This window comes from Argiope bruennichi, chromosome 10 (assembly GCF_947563725.1).
Source record: "Argiope bruennichi chromosome 10, qqArgBrue1.1, whole genome shotgun sequence".
NCBI classification, from domain to species: domain Eukaryota; kingdom Metazoa; phylum Arthropoda; class Arachnida; order Araneae; family Araneidae; genus Argiope; species Argiope bruennichi.
Window position 1 is genome coordinate 19245438 of NC_079160.1, and position 15741 is coordinate 19261178.

The window sequence follows — 15741 nt, forward strand, 5'->3', positions numbered from 1 at the left end:
ATTTGTTGATTGTTAGTGAAAATACATATGGAAACTTTAAGAAATATTCCCAAATAACAGTTAGCTACATTCTTAAGTGCTCAATATTCCAAGGGAGAACTGTTATCATATATACAATATGATTTGACACAGCATTTTTTGAAAATAAGTTTATTATACATGAGATGGTTTAATGTAATAATCTTAAGGTATTTATAATATCTCAAGCATTTTTATTCATTTTATTGTTCAGTTAATCATACTTATTTTGCTTCTTAAATGTTAATTTGATACATTTGTTATTTTAATAAGGTCGGCTTTTATTTATTTACTATTATTTTTGGTTCTAAGTCTATTACATGGCAGACACTATGTGCTCTATTAGTAAAAATGCTTGCATTTTATGTTATTAGGCTTGATGATCTAGGTAGTAATGCACAACATTTCTTGTATTTCCATATATAATACAAATCAAGTAGCTAACACCATGCACTTAATTTTAGTAGACTTTTCCTCTACCATTTTCCCTTTTAGAGGTTCAGGGGAACACTATATTTCATGACTTTGCATATGAAAACAGAACATATTCTCTGTTCCATGGAGTTGTCATGTAAACAATTAATTAAAAGTCAGTGGCAATGGAATTTTAATGGGTCTTCTGTTAATATGTTTGAATAATGTCATCATTAAATTTGAGAAAAGTAATAAAATTGGAATGCCAGATACAGAAATTTTAGTTTTAAGATAAGCTTTCAGGAAAGTTAGTTTTTTTCCTTCTTTTTGCAATGCTGTTATGTATTTAACAAATGCAAAACTAATTTTTGTAAAACAATAATTATCCGTTCTCTGCAATGATCCCCCCCCTACAATAACTGGAAACAAACTATGTGAAGAATCACCCAAAAGAACACATAATAATAAGTAAGCAAATTCTACATTAAATTTCAAAATTTATGTTTTGCGGTATATTGAGTTACCATTATGACTATCTGTGTGGCAAAATTTTTGATTGTAAGGGCTATAGAATTGTGTGGACTCCACAAAAATATATATAACTCTATAATCAGATATTTAAATTTAACATGTAAATTTAAAAATATTTCATCACCAGAATAATATTATTACATATATTATGGTATTATAATAATTGATGTAAATTATTTATTCTTATTACCTTGTATATTAGATAATGGATGGAAGCATTGAATATTTGAAGCAACTCTGCATTAAGTTCTGTTGCTACTCTGTTTATTATTCACAATTAAAATATTTTTTTATATTTATTTATGCCCAGTTTTATGTATACATCACGCAAGTCATTGACAGTACAATAAAAATTATCAGTTTTATTGCGAGGGTGTAATAAAAATGAGAGTTATAACTTATTAGTTGTAAGGAGAGAATGTGCCAATACCTGTGAGAGTTAGTATTAGCATATTAATCAAATAATTACAAATTTGTGTAATTATTTAACTTTTAGGAAGAATATATATAAATTAAACAGTACAGAACAGAAAAAAATTTCCAGTTCAACAAAAAATAAGGGAAGCTGCAAAATTCAAATAAAACATAGATAAAAAAGATGGGATATCCTTAAAAAAATTGATGAAAAGTTAAAAAAATATTTAGTTGTGGAACTAAATAAAGATGAAAAACAAAGCATTGTTAAGGAAATAATAATGCAAAAAATTAAATTAACGTGTGTTATTAGACAATTTTAATTATAACATATCATTGCATTATTTTTTAAAACTTTATTTAATACAGTGCCTGTTAATATAATTCAGAATCGTTCTATGTGTAATATTTTATCATTAAAATTTTTTTTTCTTCTTAATTTAGCATGGAAAAGAAAGAACAGATATCAAGCGTTCAAAACTGAGAAGAGTAAGTCATCAACATTTCATATTCTGTATTCTTAAATTTGTAGCTGGTGATAATATGAAACATGCAATATAATATTGATAAATTGGTTGTTTTATTAAATGAAGCATAATTATTCCCTTTTATTTGGTTTAGAAATACAGTTTTCATTTTTCTTAACTCATCAAAATGAAATATTTCAATAAATTTAAATTGTTGATTGAAATCATGTGATTTTTCCTGAACTATCCTGTTTCCCCACATTCATAAGATTGCCAAATTTTTGTTTATCTTTGTATTCCAAAGATGGTTATTCTTTTCCTGTTTTATTCTTATCTTTTAGATGTATTAAATTTCATTTTGAAATGTTTATTGTATTAAAGAAAGCTTTGTAGAAAAATTATTTCAAAACAAATATCAATTGCTATTACTCTGAATATTGTGTTCTTTTTTTTAATTTTTATTTTATCGAAAAATGGTGATAATATTCTATAATATTTTTAAATAGTTTTCTTATAAATAGAAGTTAAAATTATTTTATATCTATTTGTGGGTTTGCTATTTTTTTTCTTTCACTTTCTTACTGTAAGTTATGTAGTTATGCAAATAGTTATCTTTAAAATGGAGAATTTTTATGTAGCAGGATTGAGAGAAAGCAAAGTTTTTACTTATCTTGAATATTTATTTAAACTATTTTTAAGTTTTAAAAAGTTTTTGAGTAAAATTTGTTTGCTGTAAAAGTATATTGTTGTATTGCTTTTTTATTACTTACCTCCTATATATATGTATATTTAAATTATCAGTTTCTGAATACTTTTTTTTTTTTTGTAATTTAATAAAAAGTTTCGATTTCTCAGATATACACGAAGATTTTGCAGTGATATAAAAGTATTCTCATGTATTATTTTTAAAATTACCATTTTAAAATTATGTTGTTGTGTTGTGACTTATGGCACTTCAAAAGCAAGCTGACAGTTATCTGTCAGCGATTTAAGCTGAGTGAGCGTCTCGTTTTTTCAGTTGCGCCAACTATTGCCAAGAGTACAACTTAGCTACTTCATGCGTCACATTTGCTTACACAACCCCTTTTTCCTGGGGGGGGGGCATTCAACACCTCACAGATAGAACAACCATGTCCGTACCGGGACTTGAACCCAGTATACCCAGATCACGGGGAAGACGCGCTGCCCTTTTAAAATAATTTTCTGTAATGTTGTTTGATTATACCATTTTTTTAATCGTATAATTTTTTTGCATAGATAACAGAGATGATCAGTTTCATCTGAGAAATATGTCCATATGTGTGTTTAAAAAATTGGTCTCTTTAAATAAAAAATTAATTTTTTTTAGAACAAGAATAAAGAAAGTACAAGTACAGCTGACGAAGAAGCCCAAGATGCCTGGCAATATAGCACTGAGTGGTGTGAAGAAAATTTTGAAACTGCTGTAACTAATCAGTATACATCTGAAGTGCAACAGTTAGCTCGAATGATGAGCCCTTTGGTATATTATCCATTTTTTTAAAACATTGAAATATTTTTAATTTTATTTAAAGTAAGTTTAATTCATTTCTTAAATATATGACATTTGTTCTGTATTCTAGGGATTTGAAAAACAGTTCTTTGAACAACTTCAAAATAAGCAGTGTCATGTGTTGGATGATGGGAAAAGGAAACAGCTGGTCTGTCTCTATGATTTACCTAGAAATCAACCTCTTATAGAATATAAAGGAAAGTTTCTTTTATCTTCTCAGTTTCATGATATTCACCCTCTCTATAATAAAAGGTAAATATTTCATGAATACTTAGTATATACAACTTACTGAACGTTTATAATTACTTACTGATCTGCCTGAGTGATAATTATTATATAGTAGGAAGTTTTGTCTTGAAAGATGTGAAAAACTATTGTAGTCTAAAATCTAGATTTTAAAATTTCCCCCCTTTTTTTTATAGGTTATATCCTTATGTTTTGTTTTATAAGATAGATGAAACTGAGATTTGTGTTGATGCTTCGATATATGGCAATGACGCGAGGTTTGTGAGGAAGTCATGTAAACCTAATGCAGAAGTAAGTTCAAGTAATTTATAAAATTTTGAATTTTAGTTTTAATGCTGAAAATTTTTTAGCATATTTTAATTTTATTGTTTATCATTTTGAACAATCTATAAAATAAATGCAAAATTAAATATTTTTCATTATCAGTTGTTTACTTGTCCATTTTAATTTATAATAATAAAATGCATGTTATTTAATTAGTTATATAGTAAAATGGTCAGTCAGGTGCCAATTGTGAAACAGGTATTAATAATTTCTACTGCTTGGAACTGTATTTTTTTTTTTTATCTCTTGGTCATATTACTAATCTACTACTAGTTCCCAACATTCTGTAATTGTTTTATATGTATGTATGGCGTTTTAAGAAGATTTAAATGAAAAGAATAATTTATTACATGAAAATGATACCTGGCTTCTCTTCATTGTTTCCAGTCATATTTTAAATTTGATTGAATGAGTATAAAAGAACAGTAGCTATCTGAACTTAAAATCCTGATTGCTTTACATTTAGAATATCAGACTAGATGAAATGCAACAGTGAATGACTTTTTGTTTATATAATGTTGATGCTGTATCAAATATTTATTGTCCACTTGTTGTAGTACCATATCATCATATTCTGATGAAACAAAAAATCCTTGAAGTTCTTGCTTGTTGTCAAATTTATTCTCCTTCTAACTTTATATCCTAAATGAAGTTCATTGAAATCTTTTCTCCAAAGTTTAATTTTGTCGTCAATTTTCAGCATATTTTTTCTATCTTTATGAATAGTTATGAATAGGTTTACCCACTAAACTACTATTTCCATACATCGTGAGAAAGGAGATTTTCAAAGAAAATTTTTACATTTATCTGCAGTTTTCATAAAACTGCACATAATAATTTGTAAAAAGTACTCTTTGCATAGAAATGTTAACAAGTTTTAAATATGTGCCAATATATTTTCTCTCATGATTAAAAAAATTAGTTAAAATTTCTTGATATTTGATTGTAAAAATGTAGCGAGATCATTTTGTTATGATTGATAGCACTAACAGTAACACCGTATTATTGATATTAAATATAAAAATGTATGAAAAATAATTACAATTACTATTTTAAAATATTTTATAACATTTTAAATAATTAATGCTTCAAAGCTGTATGAAAAATCTCAAAATACAGATCAGTATTAAAACTGACATTACACAATTTATATACATTGGTTCTATCTTGTTTTTTTATTTTGTTTTGAGCAACTTATGCATCTTCTAATTTTTTAATCATTAATTTTTAATGCAAATAATTTAATATTTTGATATTCTTATTGGAAAAATGCATTGATCAGTCATTCATAAAAGTCATTCATAAAATTTGTCCCTCCAAAAAAGATAAGCAGTCTTGTAGCCATTACTATACAAATGAAACTAAAAGGAATAAAACTATTGCCAGAATGACATCTTATATCAAATGAGAATATAAATTACATCAGTCACTTTAAAATGAGCATGCGTTTTTCTTTATATTAGCAGATGCATATTTCTGTTTATATTTTAAAATATAAGGATTCACAGAAGTTTGTCCAACCCCAATCTGATCACTGAGAGAGAAATTCTAATGTATGGAATTAATCTTTTAATAATAACATTGATTAGAAATGCCATCTAACAGAAATAATTTTGTTCCAAAAGCCTGATGCCAAGGGTGCAGTGTTCTTCCCTGAGGAAATACCATTGTAAATGCACATGTGTAATGTTTAATCCTGAGGGGAATTCAACCCTAAAGTACAAATGCATTGTTTGTATGGAATGGGTGAAATAGAAAATATTCTTATATTGGAAAAATTGTCTATTTTGATATTTATTTGCATTAATTGACATCCATTAATTATTTCTTTACAGATTCGGCATATGGTATATAATGGAAACTTGCATTTGTACTTGCAGTCCACTAAAGTAATTTTTAGTGAAGATGAAGTTACTGTTCCTGTTACTCTTAATGATTGTGATAGGTTAGTTCAGTTGTTTACATGTTTTTAAAAATCTGTGAAAATTGATTGTGCATATATGTAATTGTAGGTTATCCATTTTTAAAAAAATAATTATCTAATCATATGAATTCAAACTTAACTTTAATTTCTGAATTGTGTATTTTCATTTCCCACTTTTACCAATCTGCATTCATGTGAAATAAATGCCATTGCACTTAAAATTCATGTTAAAAAAATACTCTTCTAATTATATAATTATTAAATTAGGCTTATATAATTAGAAGAGGATAATATAAGCCTAATGTAATTAAGATAATTAAGAATTTAATTAAGAGGCATTTTCACATAAAGAGGTATTTTTTCTTTCTTCCCACTCTTCTGCCATTTTAGTTGGGGTTTATCATCTTACTGTCCACGAATTTAACAACAGCATCAAAAGAATTCTTAAAAACTATGAAGAGAATAAAAAAAGAATTTGCCACATGCTCCTTTACCAGAAATACATAATATATTTGTGCTTTTAAAATTTTTTCCATTTAGATTCAGATTTAAAAGTACTTTAACTTCTTAGATGTGCAGGTGTACCCATGTGCCTATTTTGTGGAATTAAATTATTGTAATTTAATTATCTAATGATCTGCTTTATCAATTAAAAATCATTAGTCTCAAAAAAGTTTTTTATTGGTAATCTTTTGAAGGCATGATAAGCTAGAATAGATTCCTGCATATCCTTTCTGTATTAAGTGTTAATGCTGTTAGTTTGTAGTTAAGATGATTTCATATTAAAAATCCTTTTTGTTTTTTCCCTCTTTAAGCTTAAAAGATATAGAATGTGCATGTGGCTCTGATGAATGCCTTTTGAAGCCAAAAAAGAAGAATGGTAGTATTGAAGTCATGTAAGCAAATCCCAAGTATTATTTGTTATAGTATAATACTTAGATCAAATTCTTATATCAAATAATTGGTGGACTCTTTGTTTAAGATTCATTTATAATTGAAATCAGTTTTTGATTTTAGTCATGAGAAGCGACGAAGAAGCAGACGAACCACAATATCAGCGGATGATGAAAGCAGCCAGTCTTTAGTTATTGCTGCTCAAGCAGAGAAAAATAAGACTTCACAAGCAAAGAATTCAACTCCTGATCTTCAAGTGAATATTTTTCTTGCATAAATGAATTTCCATGTTCATTATATCATAACTCTCATGATAATATTGTTGAATGCATTTTCATTATTCCAATTGCCTCAATTCATGGTATAAAATCTTCTCTCATTTTAATTGTATATTGATATTTTTATTTTTTCTGAATTACTTAAAGAAGTTGTATTTATTTTCCCACCATATGGCTTAGTTTGGGTCAGAATTGCTTGAATATATAGACATTATTTTCTCTACATCCATATGCTACTTTCAGTATTTATCTTTATTACAATAAAGTTGCATATATGTAATAATCTTTTATATTAAATTTTAAGTCCAATTAATTCAAACCAATTATTTTCTGTCTAAATATTGCTATTATTCTTTATTTTGATTTATATAACCTTTCTAATATATTTTAGTGGGAAAAAATTACCATATGATTCTGTATATTGATCATTGCATATTTAAATAAAGAATATTGATGCTTTGAATCAAAAGTAATTTGGAATTTCCAATTCTGTTCAGTTAGAAGAAACTGTTTTGCTGATTCTAAAAGTAGATCTTTAATTTGTCATTTCATTCATCACAAGATATATCTATTTTTTTTATGTAGTCACTTCAATATTATTTTATGTTTAATTACTGTTTTTTGCATGAAGGTAAATTTATAACTAAATGTTATACGCAATGGTAAATCTGAAAGTTTTCAAGAGTGAAGAACCATGTAAAGATGATTTGTGTACCAGTAGATGTATTGTGAAAAAACATTACTGAAAGTATAATATTTTTTGACAGAGTAAGTCATCTGGATATCAAGTAATGATATGAACATACCAGATGATATATTTTCTATATAACCTATGATATGGTTGGTACCATATATACATCAAGATTAAAAATTAAAAAAAAAAAAGTTGGAATTTTTAAAAGGTGTGTTAAGTAGCAATTAGTCAAAATCAAATGAACTAAAAAATCTTGCATTTGGGATGGTAGGCAGAAATAAACTGGTGAAGATTGGATATTTAATTTTGTAACTATTGTAACTTTTTTTTTTTTGCTGTAAATAGTTGTTGATTTAAAAAATAATTGAAGGTGAAATGTATCAACTGGATATGGCAAATGCTATTGTAGATTTATCACCTTAATAAATTTTGTTATATTTACTCCAAAAGTTCTAACGTCATAGCTTAGTTAGTTTTTTTTAACTTATCATTTAATGGAGTAAATATATACAGCACTTACTGGTTTATAAATGGTGTTTATTAAAATACCAAGTAATTGTAATGCATTTGGTAATTTTGTGCTGTTGAAATACTGAATATTATGAAAAAATATATATTCATATTTTGGAAGTATGCTTAGCATGCTGTAATTTAAAACATAAAATCATGAGAAAATATTTAAATATCAATTTTTTTTAATATTGATTTTTGTCTTATGAAATTTTATCATTGAATTTTTCTTCACCTTCATATTTCATTAAAACCATTTTTTATTCACAGGTGGCTGCTAAGGCACAGATTATTCCGACAGAATCCAATGATCAGGCAGTTGATTTGAAATTAGCATCTTCAGATCATGAAACAGAAGAACACAGTAATGAGAATAAAAAGAAAATGGTAAGTTAATTATATAAATATTTAATATTAATTAATAGTAATGAAATATTTAACTATTGGTGTTAATTATAAATATTTTTTCTTTAAAATATTGAATCTCGCAATCTCAAATCATAGATTTATATTAGAAAATATATTATTTTGAGTTATATCTTTTTGAACATATTTTTCTAAATTGTGTCTATCTCTGCTGTTAATCATTTAGAATCAAACAAAACTTATTCATATTTAGCATTAAAATTTTAACTAAGTAATTATAACAAAGATAAAAATGGTAATTGTGCTAATTGCAATAAAAACTTAATTAAGATAAATCAACCAAATGGTAGATATGCTTTATATCTCTACTAATAAGAAAGATGAATTTGTGTGTTGGCATTCCACAGGCCAGACCATTTGATTGCAGTTAACTAAATTTGGAATTGATATATCCTGAAGGGTGGGAATGTGCCTCTTGGTCAATTTTTTTTTTGAAATATTAATTTATTAAAAGTGAACAGGATTTTGGTGGTTTTCTGCAATAAACTAAAAAAGTATTACTGCACAAAAATACATTTTACATTATTTTAGAATATAAATTTGTTATTTTTTTGCTGGAAATTTAATAATATATATATCCAATGATGAGAATGCTAATTTAATAATGCATATGTATGACATATTTAATATCTGGCAATTTCACAATATCATAAGAAGTTATATCTAAACAATTGATCTAAAATTAAAGATAGCCCTTATCCAAGTGAACCAGCCAAGGTGCCTGGTGGTTGCCATTACTGCTTTATGAATAAAATAAAATGTTGAAGAATTATTGAAGAAAAATACCAAAGTGGTTTTTATAATTCCCAGTGATCTATAAAATTTAGCATCTGCTAATTAATATAAGCATGTCAGAAAAAATCTCATTTTTATTCTAGTCATTCAGTTCTTATATATAATTTGTTTGCCTAATTATAAGTCTATAAAATGCTGCTATATTGAAAAATCTAAAAAATCACTCTATTTTTATTTTTAAAAATCTTATCTTTTATATGGAATTATTTTCCAAAAACTTCTAACATTTTTAAAAGATATTGTGGAGCGTAAAATTTTTATATGTTTGTAGACTTTTCTGCATATTTTGTTCACATTATCAGTATCAAGTTCTGTTTGCATGTATGCTCTTGAAATAATATTTTTTTATATATGCATTAATCTTATTTCCTTGTCCAACTGCATTTTTTTTTAGACAAGAGAAGAAAGAAAATTGGCCCAAATCATGCAGACTTTCTATAAAATGGAAAAGGCTGAGAAAAGGAAGCAGCAGAAAGAGGCTCAAGAGCGTCAGAAGATTCCTCCCAAGTTGGAAGAACTAGTCGAGAAAAATGAGCCTGTTGCAGCTGTTCCAAAAGAAGAAGAAAAGACTTCATCTACATCTGCTGTAGAAGAACAGTGTGAAGAAGAAGTTAAAATGGAATCCAAAGCTGCTCTGGCAACCACCAAACCTAAGAAAGGGTTTGTATATTTATGATTTTATACAATTTATTAGTTTTTAAATAATGTTTTAGAAATATTTTTAGTTATTATCTTAATGTTTTTTTAATACAAGATTGATTATATCAAAAGGATAATAATACAAGAATAATATATCCATTTATAAAAGTACAAGATCATCTAATTTTATTAATGTATTGAATAAACATCCAGATATTTTTTAGTTGCAATATTAATATTATTTTTATATTTGCAAACTTACTCTATTTTTTTAAGCAAAGGTATTGGCAGTATATGATTATGCAGATTGTATTCTCCCAATTCTGATCAATGTAGTTGGTGCATTTCAGATATTTTAATTTGAGGATTATATTAAGTAGAATATTCATGTAGTTGATTAAGTGACAGAGAGAAGAAGGAACTTCAAATAAAATGTGTGTGAAATATTAACAAGTTATTTAAGAAGAAACTACATACATATATTTAATAATTTTAAATTCTTTGATCTGCAATTTTTTATTTGTTGTTGCTTAACAATGAAAATTTCTTTATGAATGCAAATGTTTACATATTGTTTCCCTCTCTCACTATACATTTCCTTTTCTTATATAATATACATTTTTTCAAATACTTTTATATCTTAGTTCTCAAAAGAGGAATTTCTTAAAAAAAGAAATAAAATAAAAAATGGGTATTAAATAAAAACATTAAGGCATTTGCTTGTGCAAATTGACTTGATTTCAGTGTAGTGGTATCTTCATTAGGTTGTTTATATAAATATTTTTCAGGAAACGAAGAAGGGGTTCTGGGACACCGTCTAGACGTCGGACAAGGACTAATAGTGGAGGATCCGATATTCTTCGTTTGGTACAAGAAGAGTTACCAAAGGCCCCTGAGGAGCCATCTACAGTGTTGTCACCTACAATATCAGCTTCTGCTGCTGCAGCTGCAGCTGCTACTGCTGTAAATGAGACTCCTATTCAGTCAGATTGTGCAACAACAAATAATAATCCTCCTCTTGTGACGGATGTTGTTGAACCTCCTCCTGCCATACTTTCACCAAAACCATCACTTTTGAAAAGAAAAACGGTAAACTTAAGCTAAAGAATATCTTTTTTTGTTTATAATAATCAGATATTTGCATAATCAAATTTAAATGTTAATTTTGCAATTAATAATTTGATGCAATAGAAAATATCAGCAAAATAGTTTTTCTGAAACAAACTTATTTTTATTTTGTAACATATTTTCTCTTAGTTTTTAATACCTGATATATATCATGTCATAAATTAATGTTTTTTTTTCTCTCATATTTAAAAAAGTTATTGTAAATTTGATTTATTTAAATTTTTTATTATTTGTTAATTTAGTTTTTGCCAAAATTTAAAAAATAAATTTCTAAATATAATATGAAAATTTTTATTACTCTTGTGACCAGAAGCATGTTTGTACAAAAGTGTTTTTATTTTTATTTTAATAGTCTTTGATGAATGTTTGGCTTCTATCCGAACTAACAGACACAAAAGTGAATCTACCAACTCCAAAACAGCAAAATTCTGCACCAGCTTGTTATGTCAGATGTACGAAAGATACACCACATTCAGGTGGCATTTCTGCTGCACATCTTCGGCGAAGTAATTCAAGTGGTTATGTGAAGGCTGCAGAAGGTTACAATGGTTCACAAGATCAAGGCTTCACAAAGAAGGTAGTTTGATTATATCTTCATAAAATTATTTATTGGTTGGTTGAAAAAAGTTTCTTCACCGTGATTGGTATAATTTTGTGTATTCTCCCTGTTAGTTTTGTTCCTCTTTTTATTATATTATCAGTTTTATTTAGGTTTTTTTCATAATAATTTACATTTAATGGTAATGTTTCCTTGTTATTGTTGAAGACCTGGTTCTACAGCTTGATTTAATTTATCAAATGACATTTATCTCATTCGTGATATATAGATTTTTCTGTACGATTTTTATTCTCATGTATATCATGTATTCTGTATGTGCTTATTCTCATTTTATATTGTAATAGTTTAATATTGAAGATTTAAGTGTTATTTTGCTTTTCAAGTTATCAGTATTTTTATTAGTAAATGTGTGTCAAAATTTCATAAAGGCAGGTCTTCACATATGTTAATATGAAATTTCTATGTAAAAACATTAACAATTTTTGCTAATTAATGCGGCATAATTCTGCTGAATACTGTTATTGAAGTATGCTCTCATAGTTAAGTAACATTAATTTAAATCATGAAAACAATTCTGATAATTTATTATTGAATCAATGAAAGTAGATCATATTGTTTGCTCTTTTTTGTCACAACTGCTGTGCAGAATAAGGGTGCTATACTATTTTGGAAAACAAGAAATTTCTTTCAATATAAAATTTGTAAATAGTATCATAAGATAAATCAGTTTTCTCTATTGATTTTTGTCAAATTTACCATTTAAGTATTGTCATTTTTAGCGATGGTTGAGGCAAGCTATGAGTGACAGTGGTAGCTGTGAAGAGCAACATCTTAAAATGGACTCGGGCAGTCTAGAAAATTTAGACAGTGTCTGCCTCAGCCCTATTTGTCATGGAGATATTGACAGTCCTGGTACTATTACAGATGGTATGATTATTTATGAATTATATTAAAATATATTAGAAAGTTATTTTTTGCAAAAATTGAAGTATGGAAAAAGTTTTTAACAAAAATATTTCTGTCAAGTTCATTTTTTCTTATTTATTCAGACCTTTTATGTTAGTAATCTATTTCACATTCTTTCTTGTAATCGCAATAATTTTTAAATACTGATTCCTCTCTTTCTCTCTCTCTCTCTTTTTTTTTCATTTTCACCAATTTAAAAACATGCTTATAGTTTGTTTATTTTAATCGGTTCTCTTAATTCAGCAATCTATAGTACACTTCTGATACGAGTAATATAGAATTTATGGATAAGAGTCTTAAAACAGTGGCTGGTTTGAAGTCACGTTTTTTTTTAAAATTATTTTTACAGTGATAAATACTATACTAGTTATGTCATTTTCTTGTACATAGAATTCTTAACTCTGTCTTAAACTCTAAAAATTATTGTAGTTTTATCTAGAATTTAACTGGGTTTTGAATAAGTTTTTCATGAATTGTTTTTAATTAATTCATTAAAATATCAAAAACATTTTTCTCCTTTGTCTTTTGATTTTTCAAATAAGAAAAAAATATGTTTAGTAAGTATTTTTGAAAATTAATCTCAGTAGAAATGGATATAAGAAACCTTTTTACATCTCTTTTAAAATTGTATGGCAGTGATTAAATATGAAGTCGTGGGAAGATGGCTATGATGTGGCAATAAACTTGGATTGAAAGGAATGTTTATTGGATTTGCATTGAGGAGAAAATGTGTACCCTATAGGGAAACACCTTGTAATTTTTGAGGTGCTATTGAGGTTTCTTCCACTTTAAACATTTAGTGGCATTCAAAGTATTAGATTTACTTTTAAATCTTAAAATTTTTTATGAAGCTTGAGTAATTAAACACCTGAATCTAGAAGAATCAAATTTTTTTAAAAATATACTTTGGGTTCCTTTGAACAAAATTGATATTTGGTATCATTCTTTGAAATATAAAAATTATTACATAGTTGGGCATAATCTGTATTGAACATAACGTTAAATTAATGAAATAAAAATGAGGACTTGGGTGATTGGTATCCTAATTTGTAGTATTTCCTTTTTATATTTTTCTGGAGCTAGTGCTATAATGTTAGCTTAGTTTTTTTGTTGGATAAGGTTTGTCTGAAATAATTTGACATTAAAAAAATGTCTGAATATATTTTAAAAAAATAATAATAATGAAATATATTGAAAGAAGCTCTAAATAAAACCTTTTTCTCAGTTAATAAAAAACAAGAACAATGAGATGTAGAAAATAATAGTTGACTAGGAACCCTTAATGAAAATCAAAAGAAATAAGAAAAAAGTTATATATGAGAATGTGAATAAAGATTCTGTTTATAAAATGTCTTTAGAAACATAAAATTTATAAGCTTAATTCAAATTATTTAAGAATGAAAATCTTAATTTATAGTTCAATTAATATTAATTCAATTAGATTATAATTAAGAATTTTTTAATGCATGATTTATAGTTAGTTAATTTATTAGCTATATTATTATTATTTCAGCTGATGTTTTGACTCCTCCTTTGAAGAAAAGAAGATTATTACGTGAAAGTGTTGAATCATTGACGTTTCCTCACAGCCCATCTATTGAGAATTGTTTGGACGATACAGATGCAACGACATCAAGTTCTTTACCTAATGACAGTCATACTGATACAATGGAACAGCAATCACTTAATACAGCAAATGATGAATATATTATAGAACTCTCACCTTCCAAAGAAAAGCATATTCCTGAAACTAATGACCTAAAAGTGGAAGAACATCTCAGTGAAAACGTTAAAGAAGTATGTTTTGATTATATATATATATATATATATATATATATATATATATATATATATATATATATATATATATATATATATCTGTTTCTTAACTGACTTAAAAGTTATTATTCTTAAATTTTTCAAAAATTGTTAAAGTTTTAGTAATTAAATGTTTTTTTAGTACATATTGCTGTAATCTGGTAAAATGTATAAATTTTCTGTTTATTTTTTTATGAAAGTTAACCAGAAAGTAAAACATACTCAATCAAAAAGATTTTTCAAAAATAAAAGTGTAATAAAGAATTATTTGTTGAGTGTCTCGAGGGTGAGAATTTATGCTACTTTTTCCTGATGGAATTGCTTATATTTTCATTTAAGGAAACTCGTGTTTTGTTTTGAAGAGTAAACTCCTAAGCAAAAATAAATATTTATTTTATTTTTTTAATTGGAAAATATTGACAAATTATGTGGTACAATTATTCAGAAGAATTGCAGAACCATGTAAATTCTTTTAATACTGAAATGAAATTCTAATGATTTTTAGTTTTATTTCTAGAAGCAGCAAAAATGTTTTCAAGTATTTATTGATATGGAGGTTGAGGTATTAAGTCAATTATGGCAATAATTTAAAAAAATTTGTCTGTTATACTTTTAATTCTTGAGATTTTGCAGTTACTAAAAAATAATAATAATAATAATAACCTTCAGAAATTAATTTAACAAATTTGCTTTATATGTATGTCTAAATTATGGATGGAAATTAAAAATTTCTCATGATGAAACTAGTTGGTTGGTCACTTTTCCATCTCTTCTTATTTATATTTTCTTTGTTTTTGAAGCAGTTCTTCTCCAATCACTGTAAAAATGGGGATTTCATCTAAATAAAAGTTAAAAAACCTTTTTTGAAATCTATGCATCCATGAAGAGTGTGTTTGGAGGGGGGGGGGATTCTGTTATAAGATATGGGAGGGAAGGGAATTTATGAAGTATTTTATTTATGGAGAATGGGAGCTAAGGAAATTTATGAACCTCTTTAATTTTCAAAGTACGTAATCTTGAACACTCAATTGTATTTTCCCTGCCTTTCTGACTTTGCTGCAAGATTTCTTAACAAAATTTAAACAGGATAGGTATATTTTGCCGGTTGGTTCTGAATCTAGTAATCATATTTTATGCTAACTATTAACAAAGAAAATCAACTTAC

The 15741-nt window shown here is 26.4% G+C and overlaps 1 protein-coding gene across 2 annotated transcripts in view; it reads left to right on the forward strand.

Annotated features, from left to right (window-relative positions):
• LOC129989251 (inactive histone-lysine N-methyltransferase 2E-like) overlaps positions 1-15741 on the forward strand; it is a 44090-nt gene that overhangs the window by 16421 nt on the left and 11928 nt on the right. For both annotated transcript variants that reach the window (XM_056097642.1, XM_056097643.1), the window contains exons 9-21: positions 1822-1866; positions 3193-3345; positions 3446-3627; positions 3798-3912; positions 5781-5890; positions 6685-6765; positions 6887-7019; positions 8516-8632; positions 9861-10126; positions 10894-11194; positions 11586-11810; positions 12572-12719; positions 14272-14555. In XM_056097642.1, coding sequence (XP_055953617.1) covers positions 1822-1866; positions 3193-3345; positions 3446-3627; positions 3798-3912; positions 5781-5890; positions 6685-6765; positions 6887-7019; positions 8516-8632; positions 9861-10126; positions 10894-11194; positions 11586-11810; positions 12572-12719; positions 14272-14555 — 2160 coding nt within the window. The remainder of the gene's footprint in view (positions 1-1821; positions 1867-3192; positions 3346-3445; positions 3628-3797; positions 3913-5780; positions 5891-6684; positions 6766-6886; positions 7020-8515; positions 8633-9860; positions 10127-10893; positions 11195-11585; positions 11811-12571; positions 12720-14271; positions 14556-15741) is intronic.